Source organism: Prionailurus bengalensis, chromosome D1 (assembly GCF_016509475.1).
Source record: "Prionailurus bengalensis isolate Pbe53 chromosome D1, Fcat_Pben_1.1_paternal_pri, whole genome shotgun sequence".
In the NCBI taxonomy this organism is placed as follows: Eukaryota; Metazoa; Chordata; class Mammalia; order Carnivora; family Felidae; genus Prionailurus; species Prionailurus bengalensis.
Window position 1 is genome coordinate 78,506,703 of NC_057346.1, and position 25,551 is coordinate 78,532,253.

Consider the following 25,551-nt stretch of genomic DNA (forward strand, 5'->3'; position numbering starts at 1 on the left):
GTGTTCTTGTAGTCAAAGACATAAACAAAACACAGGATGCAGGCTCTGCCTTCTGCCTTCACCTTGTGGGCCAGAGTAATCAAATGGGCTCCTGAGGGTAAGTTGAGTGCATCTCAGAGGTCAAACTGCAATCATGGGAAAAACATTTTGAATTTCGTTGACTGGTTGGTTTTTATTCCTCTGGATTGCCAAGTGGAGGGACTCTCACATAGGATATCTCTTTGCCATTTTGAATGTGAAATAAAACTTTTATGCAGTTGAAATTATGTCATGAACATCTAAAATGTTGAGATTCTTGCCACCAGAGGAAAACATAAAATTCCAGAGAAACATTCTTTTCCTGTGTTCCCATCCCAGATATGCAACCCAGCTGGAATAGAAGTTTTGGTGATAAAAGCTGTGTGTCAGATATGTTGGCATGAATGTCATATTTGCATTGGGGAATGCTTATGCTTTTATAATTCTCCTTTTTGTTATTGCAGGGAAGGAGATTACGGCAGAAACTTTTATGGAAAAATTGGATAATGGTGCCTTGCTCTGTCAACTTGCAGAAACCATGCAGGAGAAATTCAAAGAAGGCATGGATGCTAACAAGCCTACAAAGGTAGGAGATCCCCAGGCAAAATCATTCAGGAGGCGGATTACATTTGTAGTTGCTTATGAACAGAGGTTAATTTTAGTATTTTGTTGTCAATGGTGCATTAATATGTCTATTAACAAAACACAGAGGATGCATCTTAATCAGGCAACATGTAATTTGCACTGTACATAAATTACATAATCCTTTCAGTAAGTCTAATTAACTAGAAGGTTATGAAAATTGATGGTATTAATGCAAAACAAGTACTGTGTATAAGCTGGTTGAATATGATGTATTGATTACAAATTTAGCACAGAAATAATTTATGTAATCAGGTGATGAACAAAATCTGGTCAAGAAAGATTTACTGAATAGGTCTTTGTTTCCACATAGATTATTATAATAGATCATTGGAATAAAGTATCTGGAGTGTGTAATTTTTTTGTAAGTAGTAGCATTGAACTAAGTAACTTTAGATAAATTACTTTTTTCTGACTGCTCAGATTTCCTTTGTGCACATATTCTTTTAAGATTATTATGAGTTCATAATGAGAGTATGATGCTTGTTATCTTTTTAAAAATTTTTACATTGTTTTATTTATTTATGTTTGAGAGAGTGAGGGAAAAAGAATGAGCAGGGGAGAGGCAGAGAGAGAAGGAGATCCAGAATCTGAAGTAGGCTCCAGGCTCTGAGCTGTCATCACAGAGCCCCACGCAGGGCTCAAACCCACGAACTGTGAGAGAATGACCTGAGCAGAGGTTGGACATCCAACCGACTGAGACACCCATGTGCCCCTGATGCTTGGTATTTTTTGGAAGAAACAAGATAGATGACACTTTTTAATTTTTAAAAGAGAAAGAAAAAGCATAAGAAAAAATAAGTTTAAAATAATGTTGAAAATAGCTTAACATAAAAACTTAAAAATTGTTAAATTTTCTGCAACTGTGGCAAAAAAAAAAGTAAATCTGATTACTCATGTATAGTTTCTTATGATTACTGAACTAAAATTCAAACAAAACTCAAGCTCCCTAAAATAATGCATTTTTTTACAGCTCTGTACTTACTTTGGAGATAATATTTTACATCACTCTGTGAAGTACTGTATGCTATATACAAAGCCCCTCCATTATATTTTCCATCTTAAAAGCAGCTCTTTGAAAGTGTTAGTTAACGCAGTGGTTCCCAAACCTTGCTGCACATTGGAATCACCTGAGTGTCTTTAAAAATGATTCAGACTGGGCTCCTGTGCCTGAACATCCTGATTTAATTTCTGTGGGGTGCAACCTGGGGATTGGGATGTCTCAAAAGTTCTGCAGGTGATTCTCATGGGCAGCAAAATTTGGGAACCACTGTGTTCATCTTTTTTTTTTCTCTATCGGATAGATGCTAAGTGATCTGTGGAAGATCAACAGGCTAGTAAGTGACAGAGCAAGAATTTGCTGTGGACCTTCTTTTTCTAAGCCTCTCATTTTAGTGCACTGTGTGTAGTATAGACATGAAGAGATAGATCATTTATGAACATGCTTATGTCACACTTAGTGTGAGGACGTTAGGAAACCCATAATTCTTTTGCCGTGCTTTCCATTGTAATGAGACTCTACTTCAGCTGACCGAGCAGAAAACATAATGCCTAATAGGAGGACAATTTGTATAGAAGGTTCACTGTGAAATAATTAACAAAGAGGAAAAAACTGCTGGGTGCAAGATTGTTTTGAGATCATTATGTTAATATTGCATTGGTCCTGAAACTTCTATTTATATTGCTTGTTGTTGAGAAGAGAGACCGTTACTTCAGTGCTAAGGTCTTGAGCCCTTCATAGTAACAAAGAATAAACAACTCTACAAAGGCTGGTGTAAGGTTTTCTTGTTTTGTTTTGTAAGCTTATATTTTATAAAACAGAAGCTGAGATCTCCAAATAGAGTTGTACGGCCATCAGCTGTAAGAGAACCCCCAAAGCATTAACCTATAATTTAAAGGCTTTGTTCTTGGGCACATTTTGCTTGGGTTTTAGTTTTGTTATTTATTAATTGGACATGTCTATCTTTGATTTCCTTACCTGTAAAGTAGGAGTAATAATTATGCATATATACGTTCCAGAAAGCATTGCACAAAAAAGACTTTAGATAAATATTATTTCCCTTCCCTACGTGAAAGAGTTAAGAGATCCTGATGAGAATTTTTGATTTGCTAGAAGAAACTAGAAGAAAAAGATGAGTACTTTGTAAATATAACTACTCATAGTTAACACGATATATACAAATAGGTGTATCTTTTCTGTAAATCTCCATGAGAATATGTAATAGAATAGTTATGGATCAGGATTTTGATAGCTGTTTCTCCTTTGAAACATTCATTTCAAATTATATCATTTTTATAATACAACTATAAAACATAAAAAAGAAACAAATTAAGTTTTCCTTTCAAAGTGAGTAAAAATAAAGCAAGGTCTTATTAAACTTGAAATACTTCCTTGACTCTAAGCAATTTGTTTAATTAAATATAAAGTTCAAATTTATTCTGATCATAATAAATATATTTTAGTATAAAAACTCAACTGGTAATTGAACAAGTGTAGATTTAAAAATACCCTTTATGATCTCACTTTCAGTGCTCAAAAAATCAAATTTAATTTGAGTTAGAAGTCGACACAATTACTCTTGACTGAATTACCTTCTGTGTCCTTGGCAGAATTTATATATTTTACAACTTACTTCCAACAATATGCAGCTTAAATCAAAATAGCATATGTCTTACTATATGAAAAAAGTGCAAAGAAGGTTAGTTTTCCTTTTTTACATTTTATGAAATATTTTTCAAAAGATGAGAAACCACATGGCTAATACTTCATTGCTATTACTGTTCATAAATATAATTTTGTCAATCTATCCAAGTTTGATATGAGCACTTTCATAAATCAAATATAATTTTGTTTTCAATCCATCTTTTGTCTAAAACAGGAATAGATGTTATATGAAATTGTACAGTATTTTGCTGTTATTAAATCTAAATTTAAACAAGAATAAATTCACTAAGACCCAGGTAGTTAGGTTGACATTGAATATTTCCCATAGAAAAACAAGGAGGCTTTCAAATTGCATATAAATAACCTATGGGTTACAATATTACCTGATTGTATGTATGTGTAATTATTTTCCATCTTGGCACTTTAGAATCTAGGAAAAACAATAGTGGTAAAGACTGGTAAGTTGGTTAATACCTTTGCTGAATTAGTGAAACTGTTACATTTAGGGAGATATTAAAACATAATTACTTTAAAAAAAATCAACCACAAACTTGATCCCTTCTTAAGTCCTTTGTAATTTTCTCCTAGCACTTAAAGCTCACATGTTCGTTCTCATAGCAATATTTTTACTTTTCCTAATTGATATTTAATTTGGAGATTTTATAGCCATGTAAACACATTCAGATGAGTAAGTTATACTTGGTACATGTGAAGTATGTCTGTGTTAAGAGTGACTTAAACAATCCTAATACTTGCAAGCCTATTTAATAAATATGTTAGACAGTTTACATCTTTAATATTTGAGTTATAAATCCATGAGTTATATCCTATTCTGGCTTGATAACATATCTCAATGAAAGTAAATGATATCCTATGATTCTTTCTTTCTAGGCATCAATAATAGATCAATAAAAGTAGCCTCTCTCTGTTTGTTAGCTATAAGTAGTAAATCCTACCCTTTGCATTTTTTCACTTTGCATGGAAGCAATGCAGAAATTTCATAGAATTAAGCAATAGGTAGGTAGAAGTATTTGAGACTCACGTGCATCAGTTTAATGTATAATTTGGTTTTGATTAACTCATATATACCACAATATGATTAATTAAGTCTAACTATAAATGTTAATATTCCTGGAGCTGAGGACCCTAAAAGGCAAAAATCTAACCAAAACAAATCTTTCCAATATCATATCAGGGTAAGAAAACCAAAATAAGCGATAAGTCCAAGGTCATATTTTATGTTTTTTGATCCTTAGTTACCTGACTCAAAGTTAGCATCTCCAATCAGGACAGAATAATTGTACCTTGATATATGAACTTTCACTTCGTGGTCCGGATAGTATTCAACTGTAGGAACCCCTTCTTATTGTGTATTTACTTTTCTTTTAACACCAGCCATCTTGTATACTTGCTGATTTGTACACAAGATTCTCAACGACTGGGGCATCAACATGGTGCAAGTCATTCAAAGGGTTCAACCTCTCTTTTTCTCCTAACATTCCTTTCCATTTGTCTCATTTATCTTGACAGTCTCTGCCCCAGGCATCAGAGTTTTCCTGGGTTAAGAGCTTTCTTTGACTTCAAAGAGCCCTGAATGGTTAGATCAGTTTTGAAGCACAAGAAGAGAAAAGAAAAGAAAAAAAAAAAAGAAGTTCTGTTAGCTAGTAGAATGCTACATTATGCTCCAAGGAAGGAACTGAACATTCACCATCTAAATGTAGAATCCAGGCCTTGTTTGAGGGAAAGAACATCCTAGTCAGATAGAATGTCCATAGTACATTTGCCCATCAAGAATATCTAGTTCTCAGGGCGCCTGGGTGGCTCAGTTGGTTAAGCGTCTGACTTCAGCTCAGGTCATGATCTCACAGTTCGTGAGCCCGAGCCCCACGTCGGGCTCTGTGCTGACAGCTCAGAGCCTGGAGCCTGCTTTGAGTTCTGTGTCTCTGACTCTCTCTGCCCCCTCCCCCACTCGCACTCTGTCTCTGTCTCTCAAAAATGAATAAACATTAAAAAAAAAAAAGAAGAATATCTAGTTCTCTGAGCTGTAAGATAACACTACCTCAGGATGTCTAACCATCAAGGAATTAGATAAAACATAGAGATTCGAGTTTTTCCCTTCAAAATCGATAGCATGTTTTGTTTGGAGAACATCTTACTTATCAAGATTGATTTCAGAGAAATCCAGTAAAGTGTGTTTACTGCTGAAGCCTCTGACAGAACAAGGAAGTATGATAGAAATGATCAGAGGTTTTTCTTGAAAAGAAAATCTCAGCTGTGATTAATCTAGAGTCATCTATATCTGGCTGTACAACTAAAATAATTGTGTATTTCTTAAGAAATTCATGGTTTTTAAATACAAATGTAATGCTAGGACTAGGACTAAACCAACAGAGTGAGTCATGATAAATGGAGGGACTAAAGGTGTAATGATGTGGACATAAATGTTTTTTTTCTTTTGAGTTATTTTGCTGTCTGGGACTGAGAGGAAAAGGAAAAAAAAAGTCAGGGATAAAATCCAATTACTCAGGATTAAAAAAAAATACAAATATCTTCAAATTTTAAATATATAAAGGTGAATTATTTACCAATATAAAATTAATTCCTTGTCACCAATTTTCTAAGTCCTTGATCACCAGGAAAATCTTAATCAGAGGCCATGAAATATCTTGCTGAGTTTTTTTTTTTCTCATTGGGGGTATTACTATTCTAGACCATCTTACAGGGTTATGTCTAAGTCAGGTTTCACTGCCATAGCAGTAAGTGTTGATGAATCATATAGAATGTTAGGAAAAGAAGCTCAACTTTTTTTTTCTACCCATAGTCAAATAGTCATAAGAGACTTGATACTCAACTTGATCTGGGTTGCTGTATGTATGGACTAAGGAGAACAAAAGCAGCAATATGAAAGAATGGGTATAATTGGGAGTGAATGATGTACTTATGGAATTTACCTGTATCTTAAGGCCTAATTGAACGAATGCCATATGTGAGAGAATATTTGTAAGTGATAGAATATTGGTGGGCACCACCGAAAATGTGGCCAAGTTGATTATCTGGCACTAAGTTCATAGTAAACATTTCAAGTTCTATGGTCCCTGGTGTCCCAAGATGGAGATTCGACCTCCATAAGACAACAATAGCAAGTTAGGAACATGTGCATAGTATCCTTTACATAGAAGGCAGTGTTCCGACATGGCCCCTACTGCTGGATCCAGAAACTTCATTTAGTTAACAAAACCCCATCCTGAATTGTCACATAATTTATCCCCTAGAGCGCATGTATTTTATGAAACCATCTAGTTTGCCTGCTATTCCTGCTCTGTAACGTCAAGTCAGCCAAATACCGTGGACCTAGTAGAAGAATGTGTTGTGTGATGTTGAAATGTTCCTATAGTTTACGTTTCAAAGCCTGAGCCAATGTACAGGATAGTAAAACACTTCTGTTATTTTTGTCAAGTGTATGCAAACAGCTTCTGGAATTTTCTATGTTTCAGGATTAAGAAAATTGCATTTCCAGACCAAGAGATGCATGCTAAGTACTAGGATATTTTCTAATATGTATACTTCAATGGAAAGACCAAATCTGGAACAGCAACTCGATTGACACTATTGATTCATTATAATATCCCTGCTGTTCCCCATGTCCCATCCATCTTTCATATTGGCTTGAATTGAATGGAGGTGTGATAGAAATCACTTTTCTGGCAATGTTCAGGTCACTGATAGTAGCATGAATCTCTGACTTTTTCTAAGTTGTGACATTTTATCCCATATGTTAGGGAACAAAAATTATGAAAGTTGCTGAGAATATCCTTGCCAATTATATATTCATGGAAAAATGTAAAAATAGCTTCTATATGTTCAAAGGCATAATAGTCATAGTGTAACTTAGGCTTAGGTCAAAATCCATCTGTCACTTGATCCCCATAAGGTATTTCCCTTTCCCTAATGCATAGCAAACTCTTCAGGTCCCTTTAAAGATTAGAAGGAAGCTTTATAGGAAAGACTTGAGATCATTACTCCTTTCATTCAATGGGCCCTGGGTCTATAAATTGGCTGTAGTCTAAGAACTAGGCCATCAGAAAGATTCTCTTATTGTGTTGCTGTTGCTGTTTTCTGTTATACAACGCAAGAACTTAGGAAGTTGCCTTTCAATTTTCAGCTAAAGGCCTCATGATTAATAAACCACATTCAGATCTCCTGTGGGGCAGGTTATTCTAAGAGATTTGATTGGCCTACTTTGTATGCTAGCAACCATATCCACCTTGCCTATGAAAGTGCTACCATGTATTTCTGCCACCCTGAGAATCCCCATTCACATTAATAAGAGAAAGCTCCTGTCACCAGCATCCTCTCTCTGAAGTGAAAAATCACGTTAGGAAATTAGGGAACTCTCCTCACCAACCTGTTCTTCATATCTTAGCGAAAAATAGAGCATCTTTGGGCCCCACTGAGTGACACTGTAAAAAGTTTGCTTCGATGAGGTCCACATTACAAATTCCATGCTGCATTTCTTTTCCAAGGTTTGAATTCCTTCCCCTGTATTTTACTAAGTGATTTCTGGCCTTTTATTGTCATTTAGTGTGGGCTAGCATCACATCTACGTTTGTGTCAGCAAATCTAGCAGACTATTAACGGGATCATCTGTGGCTGTCCACGTTAGCACACCGAATTCTATTTAGTGCAGTTAAAGTGCATTAATTCTGCCAAATCTCAATTTACATCCTGTTCTCCTCAGACTAACACTCCAAGTCTATTACATTAATAAAGAAAAACCCTGCCATAATACACTTAGTGGCACTCAAGATTTTAAATGTATGTTGAGATACATAACCAGTTGGCCAGGGATTCCTGTGTTGGCTAGGAGTTATGCTGTGAGAGGGATCTAACTCCATCCTGATCCAGACTGCAGTATTTTGATACCTGATGGAGATCATCAGCTCTGACTATGGCTAGCTGAGATTCGAAGAACAGAGCAGTGGTACCAGGAATGTCCAGGTTAATTCGTAGTCCTTTCTTAGCCTGGTCCAGGAGAATACCAGAGGTAGGGGAATCCACCATGTACCTTCCCCAGTTCCTGAGAAGGAGTGCTTGCTGTTTCATCCCAGCTTGCCCCCACTCTTTATGTCTCTGCCACTCTCCCAAGATAAGAATGTCTAGCTGTGTCCCATTTGGAAACAGAAAACTGGTCAGGGGACAGGAATTAAGCAAAGGACAAGAGCCAATACCAAATGCAAATCATATTACTTGAATTATTTCTATCACAACTATCCTGTGGAAAATTATTCTGCATGCAAAAGCTCACATGTAAAAGAAACTTGATAAATTTCTCTAAGTGGGACAACAGAATTTTAGTAGATTTCAAAATTTATGGCATTTATTAATAATGAGTTATGAGACTGAAAGATTATTCTAAACTGTTAAAAAAGATTTCGTTTTGCTTAATCATGCTAAAAGAAAGACCGGGTTATCTTTCTATTCTCTCTATGAAAAGATTTCCAAGTTACTGTTTGTGAAGGAGCAACCAGAAAGTATAAATAAAGCCAAAATCTATAAGGAAAAGTAAAATAGTGTTCTGTCAGGCAGTTAATTGATTAAGATATTATATTCTTTTTCTTTGATGGTTCCAGTGTTTATCCTCTTTAAAAGTTGTTTGTTTGTTGGGCCTTATTTTATTATCCTAAGTAAACATCTAATTCCCTATCTAAGTTTTTGTTCATAACCCTGTATTCTTTTTCATTAAGAGGATGCCAAAATAGTGTAAGCTTAAAAGCCCACAAAAACAGTTTATTCTCCATAAAGAGAATGCTAGTTTTCCGTTCCAGTATTAGCCTCAACACCAATTCCAAATATCCTATAGTTTTCTTTTTTTAAAAAAATTTTTTTTCAACGTTTATTTATTTTTGGGACAGAGAGAGACAGAGCATGAACGGGGGAGGGGCAGAGAGAGAGGGAGACACAGAATCGGAAACAGGCTCCAGGCTCTGAGCCATCAGCCCAGAGCCTGACGCGGGGCTTGAACTCACGGACCGCGAGATCGTGACCTGGCTGAAGTCGGACGCTTAACCGACTGCGCCACCCAGGCGCCCCAATCCCATAGTTTTCTAATGCCAAATGCCTGAACTTTACTCTCTGAGACTAAAGAAATAAAAACCGATGGCTTTGGAGGACCTAGGATTTATACCAACTCTGAAGGTTATAAAGCGTGGATACATGAGCATTCACTTCAGAGTACCATTATTAGAATGAATCATTTTAAACACTTTTAGAGAGCTCAGCTAAATAGAGTGGTTAATTGTGTGGACTCAACAGGCACACTTTCTGGGTTTAAATCCTAACTCCACTGTAATTAGCTTGGGAAAACTACTTAATTTCTCTGTGCCGTAACATCCTCATTTGTAACCATGTAGCTAATAATAGTACCTAACGTATCAGTTGTTATGGAGGCTAAATTTAATATACATAAGCACTGAGTAATACCTAGTGTACATGGGTGCTCAGTAACATTAAACTATTAAATCCATTTATCATTTCTCTCAAGTTTCAAATGTTAGCAAGAGGGAGTTTGTTTAGTGTGATGAACAGTCAGCTGTCTGACCAGGTCATGGCTTTACCTTGATTGATGTGTTCTCAGACTGAATAAAATGAGATAGGGAATATTTCCTAAAGAAAAGGTAGAGGGATCTTGGAAAAGTAGAGATGTTTTTAATATTTATGGTTTCCCCATCTGTCGGAGTACCTGTACTATATTGTTATACTTAGTTTTTTGCTTGCCTTTATCCCTTTACTAGACCCTAAGATCATTGAGAGCTTGGTTAATGTCTTATTTGTATGTAGGTCTATCATAAAATCTGGCATATAGGTCTTCAGTAGATCTGTTTTTAGATGAATGAATAAATGAATGAATGGGCCAATGTAGATATTTACTTGTAGATCCAGAATGCTGTTGTCAGTGGGTTTTAGCAATTCTCGATTTTTAACCCGAAGACTTTTGTCACCAAGTTTGAAATTCCTCCCTCTGCTGGTTTTGCTTCACTCAAACACTTTGATGTTCAAAATCATAAGGCACAAAGCTGACATTTTAAGTAATGGGGAAAACAGAGAATCGGAGAGTTTTGGGGTGGTTCAGGGAAAGAAAAAGGATCTGAGGACATTAAAAGTGCTGACAAGATATTGGTGAAGTAATAGACCATGGAGGCCTAAGTTAGTAAGGAAGTTCTGGAGGAGATGGGTCATTTAAGTTAATTGCAAATGAGATTATGTAGTCACACACTATGTTATATTATTTGAGTTCAGAACATTATCTAAAGGTAAAAATGATGACAAAAATGAGCATATTAATATCCCAATGTTTTATTCCATTGAAGGATTACTTTTCAAGACCTGTTTATAGTGTTTGCTGTGGTTTGAATAAAATATAAAATATAAAAGGATAATAAAAGGATCAGATGAGTGATAACTAATGGCTTTATGAACTTGCTTATCATTGATAATTAAGAAAAAGAATAATTTTAGGATCTTTCATGGACTAACTTCTCAAGGGGTACTTTTGACCTGAAATAAGGTACTACTAGAGTAATTAAGGGTTGTGTCTTTCAATGACTGAGGAGCTGTAAAGATATAATCCCTGTGGAGGTGGGTTTTTTTTTTTTTTTTTGCATCTTTTTCTCAATAACTGCTCCTTTTGTCCAATAAAATAGTTGGTGAGTGAAATGGGAATATAAGAACCATTGTTTCTTTTCAGAGCCCTAATTAGCCATCTACCAAAACACTCTGTAACAACCAAGGTAAAAATACAGTTTCTGTAAAACTGCAGGAGGGAGTCAGAGAATTCTTTGCGTAAGAGCAACGAGCAATAAACGCTGCTGTCAGCTTTCCAAAAAAAAATGTGTTATTTTATTAACTAAGGGTTAACTCAAAAAGGAGATAAAAATGACCATGGGGCAGAGCAAGTTCATCATTTTAACAACCTTAAATAATAGAGAATAGTATGAACTACAAATATTTTACAATAACTGAGTCCTATTTCTTTTTTTCTTTTTCTTCTTTAATGTTTATTTATCTTTGAGACAGTGAGAGAGAGAGAGAGAGAGAGAGAGAGAGAGACAGAGAGAGAGAGAGAGAGAGAGACAGAGAGAGTGTGAGCAAGGGAGGGGCAGAGAGAGAGAGGGAGACACAGAATCCGAAGCAGGCTCCAGGCTCTGAGCTGTCAGCACAGAGCCCAACATGGGGCTCCAACTCACTGACCAGATCATGACCTGAGCCGAAGTTAGACCCCTAACTGACTGAGCCACCTGGGCGCCCCTATTTATGTATGTTATTTTAAAAGTTGATATATGATTGATGAGTATAAGAGCTCTTGTTAGAAACAAGAGATGACATTATTTACTGTGAATATTTCTGTGCGTATGTGTCATTGGTAATAATGGTTGTGATGTAAAGGTAGACAGTCTTCTCAAGGAATTTACTACCTATTAGGGAGAAATAAGATACATGCGGTATTATATAGATTTTGAGATCAAGCTCACAAAATGATTTGAAAACGAATTAATTTTAAGCAGCCACAGTTTAAATAAAAGAAAGGCAATATTTATCATGTGACTGAATTTAGAACAGAATTTAAAGCATATAGTAGTATACATTGAAAAGTTTTCATGCACATAGTTGTTTAAAATTTTTATTTTGAGTGTGTCTCATCTGCTTTCTAAATCAAAAGGTATACCAATTAAAAATCATATCTGCTTTATAAAATAGAATGGCTGTTGTGCTTAAGCCTACTGCAATGATTTTAAGTGGATTTCAGTATATTAATTTGATTGTTCCTACTACCCATACATTATTATTACAGCTTTTTCCTCTTTTATTATCACAGAGTCAAAATTTAAACTATTCTCATTTGGTTGTCCTCAGTAAATCATAGAAGAAATTGCCACTTTCCCTTATATATATATAACTCCTTCGGTGGGTGGCAAAGACAGCCAATGTCTAAGCCAGGTGGGCTGAAGTTTTTTGGGAATTACCTAAAACAGTATAAAGTTTGTTGAGTTGTCTGTATGATGAAATTAGAAGTGGAACGATATTATGGGTTTACATACTTAAAATTATTTGGACAAGCATACAGGGCTCGCTAAATGGAATATAACCAGGTGCAAAGCATGGAATTAACCTTTGTGACAACACTCATGTTTGAGATGGTTTTCTTTTTATGTACAAAGAAGCAAATGAAAAGAATCAGAATTATTTTAGAATTTCCCTCAAATTACAAGAGAGTAAAATATACCCTACCATTATCATATTTGGCTCCCTACTTGTTTGTTCTAAACCAGTAGTTGCCAACCTCTTAATGAGCAAGAGTGAGTCATTTTCCCAAATCCTAAGCTTCTTTTCTTATTGGAGTTTGCTTCTGATGAGCTAAGAGATGTGAAGGGGTATTTCTAGCCCTATTCAGTACCCTGCCAAGAATCTCCACATTCCAGAGTGAGGGGGAGAAGAGAAAGACAAGGTGGCAGCACTGAACTTAGAAATTTGCCAGGTTTCAGTAGCTGTATGTTTATGTGAATCTGCTGATAAATCGCCCTCCTTCAAAACTGCTCAGCGGTTCTTTCCTCTCAAAAGTTAAAACTGTAAGCTATTGTTTGGTAGTGTAAATAATGGTTGCATTAAAAGCATACGAAGCATAAGACTAAAAATAAAACATGTCGAATTGAAGTTCCAAAAGCATGAAAAAAAAAAAAAAACAGATCTGGCTTAGAAGAAGGAGTACACACACACACACACACACACACACATTTTTCATCTACATAATTTCATAACATCAGCAGAACATTGCCCCCGAGCGTAAAAGTAAAGCTGATCGAATTTTTCCACAGTGACATCATCTTTTCCACTTATAGGCTCACATCCTGCATTTAACCGCATGCAGGCACATGGGCAAGGCGTGTAACTGGGGAACTGTTTTTCTGATATTTGATAGCACTGACTGTGGCCACTGCTGTTTCAAAGCACTGTGGATATAGAATACTATGTCAGGAAAAGTCACTCTCACCATATGGAAAATAGAAAATTAATTACTTTAAAATGAGCTGTTGCTAAATGCTTTGGAGAAATTCTGGTCATTTAAACAAATCAATAATGAATATGCATGCCATTTCTTAAAGCAGACCATTTACAGGTTTTATAACAAGAACATTTTTAAGGGGCTGTAAATTCGAGGAAAAATGTTCCTTTTTAATTTGAAAATGTCTGAGGATTGCTAGATGATTTAAAATGTAAGTACTCACCATATGTGTGTGTGTGGTCCAAGGTATATGGTACTGGTGCATTGCAGAGTAATGGCATAATGTTTTCTAGATGAGGTAATTGAGTTTATAGTATGTAGAGCTCTCCAACTGTATAAGCTTTTAGGAGCTGCCTACATGAATACCTGCTATTGTTTTGCTTAGCAGTTTGAATATGCATTACATATCATGCATGGAGCTGTCTCATATGTGTTTTGTGTTTATACCACTTTGCTGGTCATGTCTGATTTCCCACAGGCTGTTTGTCTAATGGATGCTCCCTGTAAGAAGTCATAATGCAGCAATTCCTGTATCTTGAAGCCAAAACTAAAATAGAAACAAAACAAAGAACTTAGCTCTATCTACAATTGTTAAAAAGAATGAAACCTCTGAAGTAAAAAGGAAGAAACGAATCTTTTTTTTCTTTTTACATTTATTTATTTTTGGAAGAGAGATACAGAGCACAAGTGGGGGAGGGGCAGAGAGAGGAGGCACAAAATCCAAAGCAGGCTCCAGGCTCCCAGCTGTCAGCACAGAGCCCAGCGCGGGGCTCGAACTCACAAACTTTGAGATCATGACCTGAGCAGAAGTCGGACACTTAACTGACTGAGCCACCCAGGCACCCCAGGAATCTTTTTTTTTTAAAGGTTTATTTAATTTTGAAAGAGAGAGGAAGATTGAGAGAGACAGAGTGTGAGTAGGGGAGGGGAGAGAGAGAGGGAGACACAGAACCAAAGCAGGCTCCAGGCTCTGAGCTGTCATCACAGAACCTGACACAGGGCTTGAACTCAACAAACCACAAGATCATGACCTGAGCTGAAGTTGGACGCTTAAACGACTGAGCCCCCCAGGTGGCCCAAGAAGGGAATCTTTTTTTTTTTAAATTTTTTTTTTAACGTTTTATTTATTTTTGAGACAGGGAGAGACAGAGCATGAACAGGGGAGGGTCAGAGAGAGGGAGACACAGAATCTGAAGCAGGCTCCAGGCTCTGAGCTGTCAGCACAGAGCCTGACGCGGGGCTCGAACTCATGGACCGCAAGATCATGACCTGAGCCGAAGTCGGCAGCTTAACCGACTGAGCCACCCAGGCGCCCCAAGAAGGGAATCTTAAAATGGGAGTGAACTGACTAAATTCTGAATAAGTCTAGGGAATTTCTTGAGAGGCAGTTTTGTACTAGGTGTTATAAAGGCCAATAAGTCACCGACTCTGCCTTCTAGATCAGAGACAATTATTTTTGTATCCTGCCTTCTTTAACCATTGGGTGAGGCCTGCCGATCCTTTTTCATGATGATGTTTTTAAATGCATGACATTAAGGATTATAAAACACAAAATAGAGGGTATCAACATTTTTTGAAATATGGTTACTACATTATTAAAAATAAATATTAAAGCACAAGTTAAAAAAAAATAAGCAATGTGTTTGCTTATTTTTATTAATCTGGCATTGGTTTTGAAAATACTGTAGTTTTTTTAAAAAATGTATTTCAATTCTATTGTAGTTAACATACACTGTTATATTAGTTTCAGGTGTACCATGTAGTGATTCAACAGTTCCATCCATTACTCAGTTCTCACCATGACAAGTGTACTATTTAATCCCTTTCACTATTTCACCCATCCCCCACCCCCCACCTCCCCTCTGTTAACCATCAGTTGGTTCACTCTAGTTAAGAGTCTTGTTTTGGGGTTGCCTCTTTTCCCCCCCTTTGTTCATTTATTTTGTTTCTTAAATTTCACATATGAGTGAAATTATATGGTATCTATCTTTCTCTGACTAGCGTATTTCACTTACCATTATATCTTCTAGATCCATCTGTGTTGTTGCAAATGACAAGATTTCATTCCTTTTATGGCTGAGTAATAAGATTCCATTGTGTGTGTATATATATATATATATATATATATATATATATATATATACACACACACCACATTGTTTCATCTATTTATCTATCAGTGGACACTGAGGCTGCCTCCCTAATTTGGGTATTGTAAATAATGCTGCAATAAACACAGGAGTTCATATATCTTTTCAAATTACTGTTTTTGTATTCTTTGGGTAAATACCTAGTAGTGCAATTACTGGATCTTAGGGGAGTTCTATTTTTAACTTTTTGAGGAAACTCCATACTGGTCCTCAGTGGCTGCACCAGTTTGCATTCCCAAACAGTGCATAAGGGTTCCTTTTTCTCCACATCCGTAACAACATTTATTGTTTCTTGTGTTTTTGAATTGACATTGAAAATCATTAGATCAGAGGGGTACTTATATTTTTAATTTTTTGAGGAGCTTCCATTCTGTGTTCCATAGTGGTTACACCAGTTTGCATTCCCACCAACAGTGAACAAGGGTTCTGAAAAATACTGTAGTTTTAAAGTAAAAGAGAAAGTAAACTTAATATTTCAGGTATACATTCTAGACATTACATTCATAATAAAAGTATATTGAAAATCAGAGGAGAGGGCAGCCTGGGTGGCTCAGTCAGTTGAGCATCTGACTCTGAATTTTGGCTTAAGTCATGATCTCATGGTCATGGGATCAAGCCTCCCATTGGGCTCTGCACTGAGTGTGGAGCCTGCTTAAGATTCTCTCTCACTCTGCCCCTCTCCCCCACTCTCACACTCTCTCTCTTTCTCAAAAAATAAAAAATAAAAAATAATTAGAGGAGAGTAAAAATAAACATAATATTTTGCTTCCCAGACCAAGAACGTATTCTGGATGATCACAATCTAGTGAAGAATAGTGTTATAGACACTATTCATGGTCTTCCCAGACCAAGAACGTATTCTAGATGATCACAATCTAGTGACGAATAGTGTTATAGACATACAAAACTCAGAATAAACATATTTTACACAGGTACGGTGGGAACATTAAGACAGGAAAGATTAATCTCTATATTTGTATGTATATGATAAATGCATGTACAAATGTATAAAAAACATGTGTGTGTATTGAAAATCATAAATGAGGAACCACCCCATATTTTGTTCCATGTTATCATATTTGCTATGTTTAAATATTTTTTAAAGTTTGAGAAGTAGCTATCTGATCTTTTTTTCAGACTTACTGAATACCATGAGATATGATAATAAAGTAAGCTTTTACTAAGTACTTATTCTTTGTCAGAGTAAACTTTTAACATAGATTAAACCATCAAATAATTTAAAACTTATAACATATCATGCTATTTCTTAGCTGACAATTCTCTAATGGCATCATGACTCACTTCAACTAAAAGCCTAAATCTTTATGATTACATACAAGGCCCTACATACTCAATTTCCTAGCTAACTATCTGATCTCATTTCATGTGACTTTCCCCAAACTCTGCTTTGCTGCAGTCATAATGACCTCCTTGGTCTTTGAACCCAACAAACAGGTCCCAACTACCACAGGGCCTTTGCAATTGCTCTTCTATCTTCTCAGAATATTTTTTCTTCAGAAATATATATGACTCGCTCCTCACTCCCTTTAGGTCTGTGTTCAAATGTTGTCTTTTGGCTGATGCCTTCTCTGACTTCCCTATATAACGTCTTTCACAGATGATCTAGATTTTTCAATTGATAGATATGTTTTGAGTGCTGTATTCAAGATACTGATAAATAAAAAAAAGTGTAAAACATTCCTGTCCCCTCTCAAAGGGCTTAGATTCTAGTTAAGTTAATAAAATACGAACATGTAAGAATACAGATATAAATAAATGTTCAATAAATGACATATATCAGCAGTTTGTATCGCCATGCCATCCATTATATTGATGCCATTCAATCAATTATTCAAAAAGCATTTATTGAACACCTAAAATATGCTACCTTGTGGAGTAGCAGGTTGTTAGGAAGAATAACATTAAGCAAATAGTTAAGCTAACAGTGAATTACAACTGTGTGATGTGTAAGTATGGGAAAATCCAAGTATATGGTAACTTTAAAAGGGCAACGTTGTAGAAAGGGCAGTCTTGTCGAAAGGACTTTTATATTATTTTGAAGCAGGAATGGGAATTAGCCAGACAGAAAGGGGATCTAGAATGTTCCAAATATGGAAAATAGGTCATGGGAAAAGCTCTCAGTTGTGGAGGTGCATGATGACTTTAAGAAACTAAAAGTCAAGCAAGTGTTTGGATACTAGCATGTATTATTAGTGTCCAGAATGAGACCAGAGCCAAATTTGTTGAATGTTGGCCCGTATATTAAGAACAACAAATAAGCTTCCCACTTTGACTCAGGTAGTGATCTCACTGTTCATGGGTTTGAGCCCCATGTCAAGCTCTGTGCTGACAGCTCAGAGCCTGGAACCTGCTTCGGATTCTGTGTCTCCTTCTCTCTCTTTCCCTACCCCACTCACTCTAACTCTCTCTCTCTCTCTCTCTCTCTCTCTCTCTCTCTCAAAAATAAATAAATGTTAAAAAAATTAAAAAAAAAAGAACATTATGCCATTGAAGTATTTTAAACAGGGGCTTGATAGAATCTTTTAAAAAGATGACATTTGCAGTGTGGTGAATGGGTTGGAAGGGAGAGGTGAATATGGAAGTAAGGACCTCTCGTAGGAAGCTAGCTATTGCCCTGCTTAGGAGAGAGATAATGACCATCAACCTGAGGTGCTAGCAGTGATACTGGAAAGAAGCACGTGGTTTTGAGATCTATTGAAACTTGGTGGGACAGGGATGGAAAATGTTTCCCTTCTTCCTTTCTAGGGTCTTTGGCTAGCCTAATAATTAAACTGACCCAAGACAGATTAACAGACAGAAAACAAATTTAATTTCATATGTTTGCGAGTCCCATAAAAATATATGACCCAAAGAAGTGACCAAAGCAGGAAGCTCTTATAGCTTGTAGACAAAGAAACAATACATTTGTGAAGAATTGACAAGACAAAGGGGTTTGGACTTGGAGTAGTAAATTAGTGAAGAAGAAGAAGAAGCATAAAGCTTGTTTACGTAGACTTCTTGGCCCTAAATTCCCATTCTCTGGTGATAAGGATGCTGTCTTCCCTCCTGGTACCTTTCACATGGGAGATTTATCCCCTGCTTGTTGAGAGACCAAGTAAGGTCAGAGCGCCTTTCTTGCTCTGGCTGTTTCTCAAGTATCTCTAGTTCAAAATAATATGCCAAAAGGTGAGGGAGATTGGGTTTCATATGTGAAGAAATGGATGGCGGTGCTTTATTTTACAATTGGAAAAGCAGGGGAAGAAAAGTTTGGGGAAAAATCATGGGTGTCTGTGCCATATACCCTCATGGGTATCCAAGAGTTATGAGCCCTGTGGGCTCATCTCACACCACTCTTTACATTTCTGCTCAAGAAAAGAAATAAGCAAATGAGTTGGCAAACTTACTTGGGCAAAGAGGTAAAGGAAGGACAGAGAGAACCCTTGTGTCAGGGTTGTGTGGTGGGAGGGAGCACGGGGAGCATCAAGAGTGGGAGTAGAGGCTGGTGAGCCTGTAGGGGGCATTGAGGTCCTCTGCTGGGTCCGCAGGTAGGAGTGGGGCTAATACAAATCGTGGAAGCTGTACTAGAAGGAGCTTTGCTTTATCCTAAAAGCACTGGGACGCTAAATTTGCCTTTTTAAAAGTCTACTCTAATTGGAATGTGGAGAACAGATATGAATGCACAACATAATAATGAAAAGAAATTAGAAGATGGATAAAAACAAATTGTGATTAAATCACCATACTAATGTAGAGCGTCTGCTTTAAATTTTTTCCCCTAATTACAGATGTGACGACGTAACTATTTTTCACTTCTCCTCAGGGCATTCTTTGTAAAAAGAACTGAAAGTAGACACATATTTGAAAAAAAAAATAACATTAATCGAAGATAAGCTGTGGTCTAGGATAGACACTTTCCAAAACATCTTATTTAATTCTCAAAACATGTTACAAATGATAGATCTGAAGTTCCAAAAGGTTAAATAGATTAACTAACTTCTTGATGACTCAGTCTGATTGCTGATGAGTTGTAGTTTCAAGGCTTAAGCCTTTTCTCTTTGATTTACTAAAAGTTTAACATTTCCATCATTCAAATTTACTGAAAGTCTAGGGAGCTATCCCTATTGGTGAACACTTGTAGTGTGCCTAAAATCTGTAGTGCAGTGAAGTTACCAAAACAAAGTGAGAGAGAGAGAGAGAGAGAGAGAGAGAGAGAGAGAGAGAGAGAGAGTCTTTGCTCAAAAAGTGTTTGGAAGTATGCTAGCCACTAAAATAAATTGGGTTTTCTGGAATCCATTCAGGAAACAATCCTTGGACTTCTGACAATGCTTTTCTTTGTTGGATATTTTAGAGATGCCTACCAAAAAGTAGTTTTAGCTAAAATATTAGCATCAGTGGCTCTGTGAACTCAAAATTTGCTGCCAATCATTTTAAATTATTATGTCTTAAAATGTACACAATGTTAGTGGGAAACGAAAAATTCAAGATGATGAGGGTAGGGGGTAAGCTGAGGGCAAAGTGCAGGCTAACAGCACCCCCCCCCCACCCCCCATGGGATGCATATGATACTCCTTGAATACTCCAGGCTATCCAAAAACAGGAAAGGACAAAACCAAAAACAAAACAAAACAAAACAAAACAAAACAAAATACAACTGGTTAAACAGATAAGAGTCTCCACCAGTTTACCAGAAAAAGGCGATCCCATCATAGCCTAAAGTCCAGGAACTTCCTACTGTCTTAATGTTAATGCTTTGCTAGAGGGAAAAACAACCTCAGCTTGACAATAGCTAGGCCTCCAGTAAGTCTTTAGCATATGAAAGCTTTTTTGGAAACCCTTTCTCCCTGACTCCATTAAATGGTCACCCCTCCCACAACCCCAGTGCACCTTTTCCTGCCCATGGGTCCTGTCTCTGTGCTTTATTAACATCACCTTTTTGCACCAAAGACATCTTCAAGAATTCTTTTTTGGCTGTCAGCTCCAAACCCCATGAACCCCAAATCATCCCAAAACTTCGTCACAAGATACATCTGATAAGACTTTTCTTGCTTGTTTCCTTAATATAATTCCTTAATTTTAGAAGGGACACAGAAAACTAACATACATTCTCAAGAACATGTTTGAAACTATCATCAATTTGAGCTCCTATAATTAATTAATAATTAAGAAATCTGAAGGACTGCTCTGCCTAGTATCCAACAGCCCTTTTTTTTCTCTGTGAAATCTTTCCGGTTCACAGAGTAAGTTTCTCTTCTTCCGATTGATGCCCGACTCGTGAAGTCTTGGTACTCTTGCTGTGAAGATGGAGATGGCAGAAGAAAAAGAAATCAGTTATTTTTTACGTCCATAGAATTATGTAAATTTTTTTATTCAGTCCTTTAAGTCACTGTTGACAACAAATAACATAATTATTTTTCCAGAGGATATGTGTAGTTGGATTACTTATTAGTTTATATGTTAAAATCGTTTCCTGCAGGCAAACACATGCATCCGTCTATAGATTCAATTGTTCAGAGTCAAGGAGTTTGCACATCAAAATGTCTAGATTTCCAAATTCTTCTAAAAAATTGAAATGTCTAACAACATTGAGACTGTATTTTTTATGGTGATGTCTTAGACTTAAATAAATATGTCGGCCCCTCCTGGACTGGTATGAGTTCTTCAGATTTCCACAATCCCCATCGCTCCTTATAATCTCTGGGAACCAGCTGCTTCATTCTTTTATTTGATCTGCCTGGCCACTTCTGGGCCTTTGAGTTTGTAACCCTGGTTTAGATTATAATATTGGCAATTCTTGTAAGGTATAATTATACCTTTTGTGACTCAAACCCAGTTGACCTTTCCGGTCTCATTTTCTCTTCTACGTGCATTTTATGCTCACCCATAGCAGCCATCCTGGTTCAGGCTTTGTCTGATGTTTCACTTTCTGGACAGTACTGTCCTTATATGCCTGTTGAGCACTTGAGATCCTTCAATTGTGTAAATTACTGCCCCTTTCTGAGGCTTTGCTATCGTGGTGTTCAATCAGCCCCTCCCCATTCAGGTTGAAATTTCCCAAAGAGCTAAATTTTAACTTCTATTTAAATACTTAAACTTCTATTGTATTTCTTATCATAAGAAGTGATGATTTTATTTATTTATTTATTTATTTATTTATTTATTTATTTTTGATGATTTTTTAATGTTTATTTTTGAGAGAGAGAACATGAGCAGGATTGGGGGGGGGCGGTGCAGAGAGAGAGAGGGAGACACAGAATCCAAAGGAGGCTCCAGAATCTGAGCTGTCAGCACAGAGCCCGACGTGGGGCTCGAACTCACGGACCCCGAGATCATGACCTGGGTTGATGTTGGACATTTAGCTGACTGAGCCACCTAGGTGCCACAAGAAATGATGATTTTAAAGTCTTTTTCTCAAAGTCACTGAGGGTCTCTGAAAAGCAGCCTCGGCTTTATCTTTTTTGTATTTCTGTCTGCAGTGCCAACCGTTGCAACTGATGTGGAGCTATGATTTAATAATGATTGCTTGAGTTGATTCAGATTAAATTATCTCTATTCAGAATTAGTAGCTGTGCCAGTTAACTGAATTTTAAAGGGTAGGACTAGACTTTTGAAATTTTTAAGAAGCTAATCTCCATCTGGTCATATGTAAATAATTATTTCGGAGAACAGAAGCTTTTCATAGTAGCATAGCATTTATATAATGATTCCCATGTGGGTGTATATGTAAAATTAGGCACAATGTACATAACAATGGAAACAATGCATTTTTTTGTTTGTTTGTTTAACACCAAGGTTTTTTTTCTCCTTTGTGAAGCATTTGGTGCTTTTAAACACCTATCAATAACATAATAACTTTTTTATATACTTTAATTTTTAGAGCAGTTTTAGATTCAAGGCATACTTGAGCAGGACATACAACTGGATGGTACATTTGTTACAAATAATGAACCTATATTGACACGTCAATATCACTCAAAGTCCATGGTTATAATAGGATTCAGTCTCCTGGTTGTGAATTCTGTGGGTTTTCACAAATGTGTAATGATGTATATCCACCATTATAGTATCTTACAGAATAGTTTCAGTTGTTCAAGTATCTGACTCTTGATTTCTGCTCAGGTCATGATCTCGTGGTTTGTGGGTTCAAGGCCCATATCAAGCTCTGCACTGACAGTGCAGAGCCTGCTTGGTATTCTCTCTCTCCCTCTCTCTGCCCCTCCTCTGCTCATGCTTGCCCTCTCTCTCTCCCTCAAAATAAACTCAAAAAACATTTTTTTAAAAGTTAGTTTCACATCTTAAAAATCCCATGTGATGAATCTCATGGTGAATCACCTATGCATCCTTCCCTTTTCCCTATCCTTTAATTATTTTACTGTTTCCATAGTTTTACCTTTTGTATATAATTAGAATCATGAGATTCGTAGCCTTTTCACATTGGCTTCTTTCGCTTAGTAATATACAGTTAAGGCTCCAACATGTCTTTTAAGGCTGGATAGCTCATGTCTTTTTTTTTTTTTAACTTTTTTAATGTTTTTATTATTTATTTTTGAGAGAGAGAGAGAGAGAGAGAGAGCGAGCATGAGCAGGGGAGGGGCAGAGAGAGAGGGAGACACAGAATCTGAAGCAGGCTCCATGCTCTGAGCTGTCAGCACAGAGCCCGACGTGGGGCTCAACCCCATGAGTCGTGAGATCATGACCTGAGCTGAAGTCGGATGCTTAATCCACGGAGCTACCCAGACGTCCCAATAGCTCATGTCTTCTTAGTACTGAATAATATTCCATTGTCTGGATGTTTGTAGAGCAGTTTCATTCACCTATTGAAGGGCATCTTGGTTGCCTCCAAGTTTGGGCATTTATGAATAAAGCAAAACTGCTATAAATATCCATGTGCAGGTTTTTGTGTGGATGCAAGTTTTCAACTCATTTCCATCTTAACTTTCCATTATCCATCTCATCCTTTCAGCCTGAAGTTTGAGCACTAGGCTTGGACTTCATTGCCAGCATCAGTTTACGTTATGCCAGAAGTATATTTCTGATGATTCAATTTCAGATGATTCAAAATCTTAACATGTTTTCTACATTTATTTAAGTGATTTCCTCATGATTTACTGGGTATACCAGAATTCTGATGTGAGAAACCTTTTAAAAATATTTAAAAAATTTGTGTGAATATTTGTATGCCATACAGCATGGAGATTACACCAAATTTTGCTCTAAGACCTGTTCTCTCTAGGGTAGAATATATCTGGAGAAGGAAAGGAGAGAAGAGGTTCATTTTGAGTTAAATCCAGTGAGTTCAGTTGTGACTGTATTAAATCATAGCTCACTCTGTCTGAGGCATAAAGTCCTATTGCAGAATTCCCAGGAGAGGTTGGTGGCACCAGAAAGAAGTTTCTCCTATTTTTCATTTTAATAATTTTGATCTTAAAGGATACAATTTCATCCTTTCCAAAGCCACTTGGTAGTTCTGTTTAGATACCTTGATACTGTGAATGTTCAAATAATTTTATTGAGAGGTTTTCTTCCATAAAATATATCAGTGAAACTAAAAGCAACAAGGGGATACAAGTGGAGACATTAATTCCATCATGGAAAGAGTGACTTTATTGCCTGTGTGTTTGAACAGTACATTCTATATACTCTTTGGAAAAGGAAAGATATTAGTTCTTGGCAATTTCCACATCTTCTTTTATGTATGTCTTCTGTTTTATATCTGAAATGTCTACTAGATGCAATCAAACTTTGGTGAAGAATGGATTATTTAAACTACTAGTATTAAATTTTCAGTTCTCTGCGTGCAGAGGACCAGAGATGCTATTCTCTCTATTCTCTTTTTAGTTTGACAGGGGAGAGAGAATACATATTCTTCATTTTAATGTTACCTGGCCAAAAAATGGGAAAATAAATCAACTGCTGAAATATATTAAATTCCAAGCATTGGTGAGCTATTATAGAACACTTAGCAGCATATGGGTATAAGAGATTGAATAATTTGATTTAAACTATGTATGAGCTCAATTTTTTCTTCTTGGAAAATGTAGAAACTATTACCTACCTAATTCAAGGCATCATTTTTTTTTTAAGAATGAAATAGGATAATCTATATGAAAGTAAGTTTTGTGTGCCTGAAGCATGGTTGTCACTCACAGTTTTAATCCTCTCTTTTGCCACCCACCATATGATTCAGACCAAAATAAATAAGTCAGTACTGCTTGTAAGTAAGGCACTAAGTAATATTCTGTTTCTCTAGGTGTAGGCTATTGTAAGAATTATAAATAGATCTATAAGTACTATATGTAATCACGCTGCCCTTTTGAAGCTACAACACTCACAACCTTAACTAGGACATACACAAGTTGAGCTCTGCAGCATATAAGTTAACTCTTTGTAGGTGACCAATATAATTGTGTGTCTCATGTAACTATATCCAGGGGAACTATTGGTTTTGAGGGTAGTTGAAAGAAATGAAAATGGTATTAGTTCAAAGGAAACTAGTCAAGTGGCCAAATATTGGACCCTCAAACCCCAAAAGCAGCTGTCCTTTCTCTATTATGAATGTGCTAATAGGATAGCCATAAGCCACATGTGACTTTTGAAATTTAAATGGATTTTCCCAGTTTTATTGAGAAATACTTGACATACATCAGTGTTTATGTTTAAGACATGCAGCGTTATGGTTTGATTTACATATGTTATAAAATGAATCCATCATAGGTTCAGCTAACATCCACCATCTCACGGAGATTAAAATGAAGTAAAATTGACAAATTAGTTCTCTAGTTGCACCACAGTTCAAAGGGTTTACTAGCCCCATGTCACTAGTGGGTACTCCCATGGTAGTGGAGTAAACTTTATGAAACACTTGCTTCTGCACTCGAATTATATTATTTAACTCACATTCACACACGTATACCCGATGAGATGCATTGTCTTCTATGTGCATTTGAACAGGAGGCTGAGGCACTGAAACATTAAGTCATTTGCCCAGAGTATCCCAAGAAGGTGAGATAACTGACTTTGGC

General features: G+C 36.5%; 1 protein-coding gene across 2 annotated transcripts in view; it reads left to right on the forward strand.

The window, feature by feature from the left end:
- Positions 1 to 25,551, forward strand: part of GAS2 (growth arrest specific 2) — a 131,209-nt gene that overhangs the window by 20,436 nt on the left and 85,222 nt on the right. For both annotated transcript variants that reach the window (XM_043580826.1, XM_043580827.1), the window contains exon 3: positions 483 to 604. In XM_043580826.1, the coding sequence (XP_043436761.1) occupies positions 483 to 604 (122 nt within the window). The remainder of the gene's footprint in view (positions 1 to 482; positions 605 to 25,551) is intronic.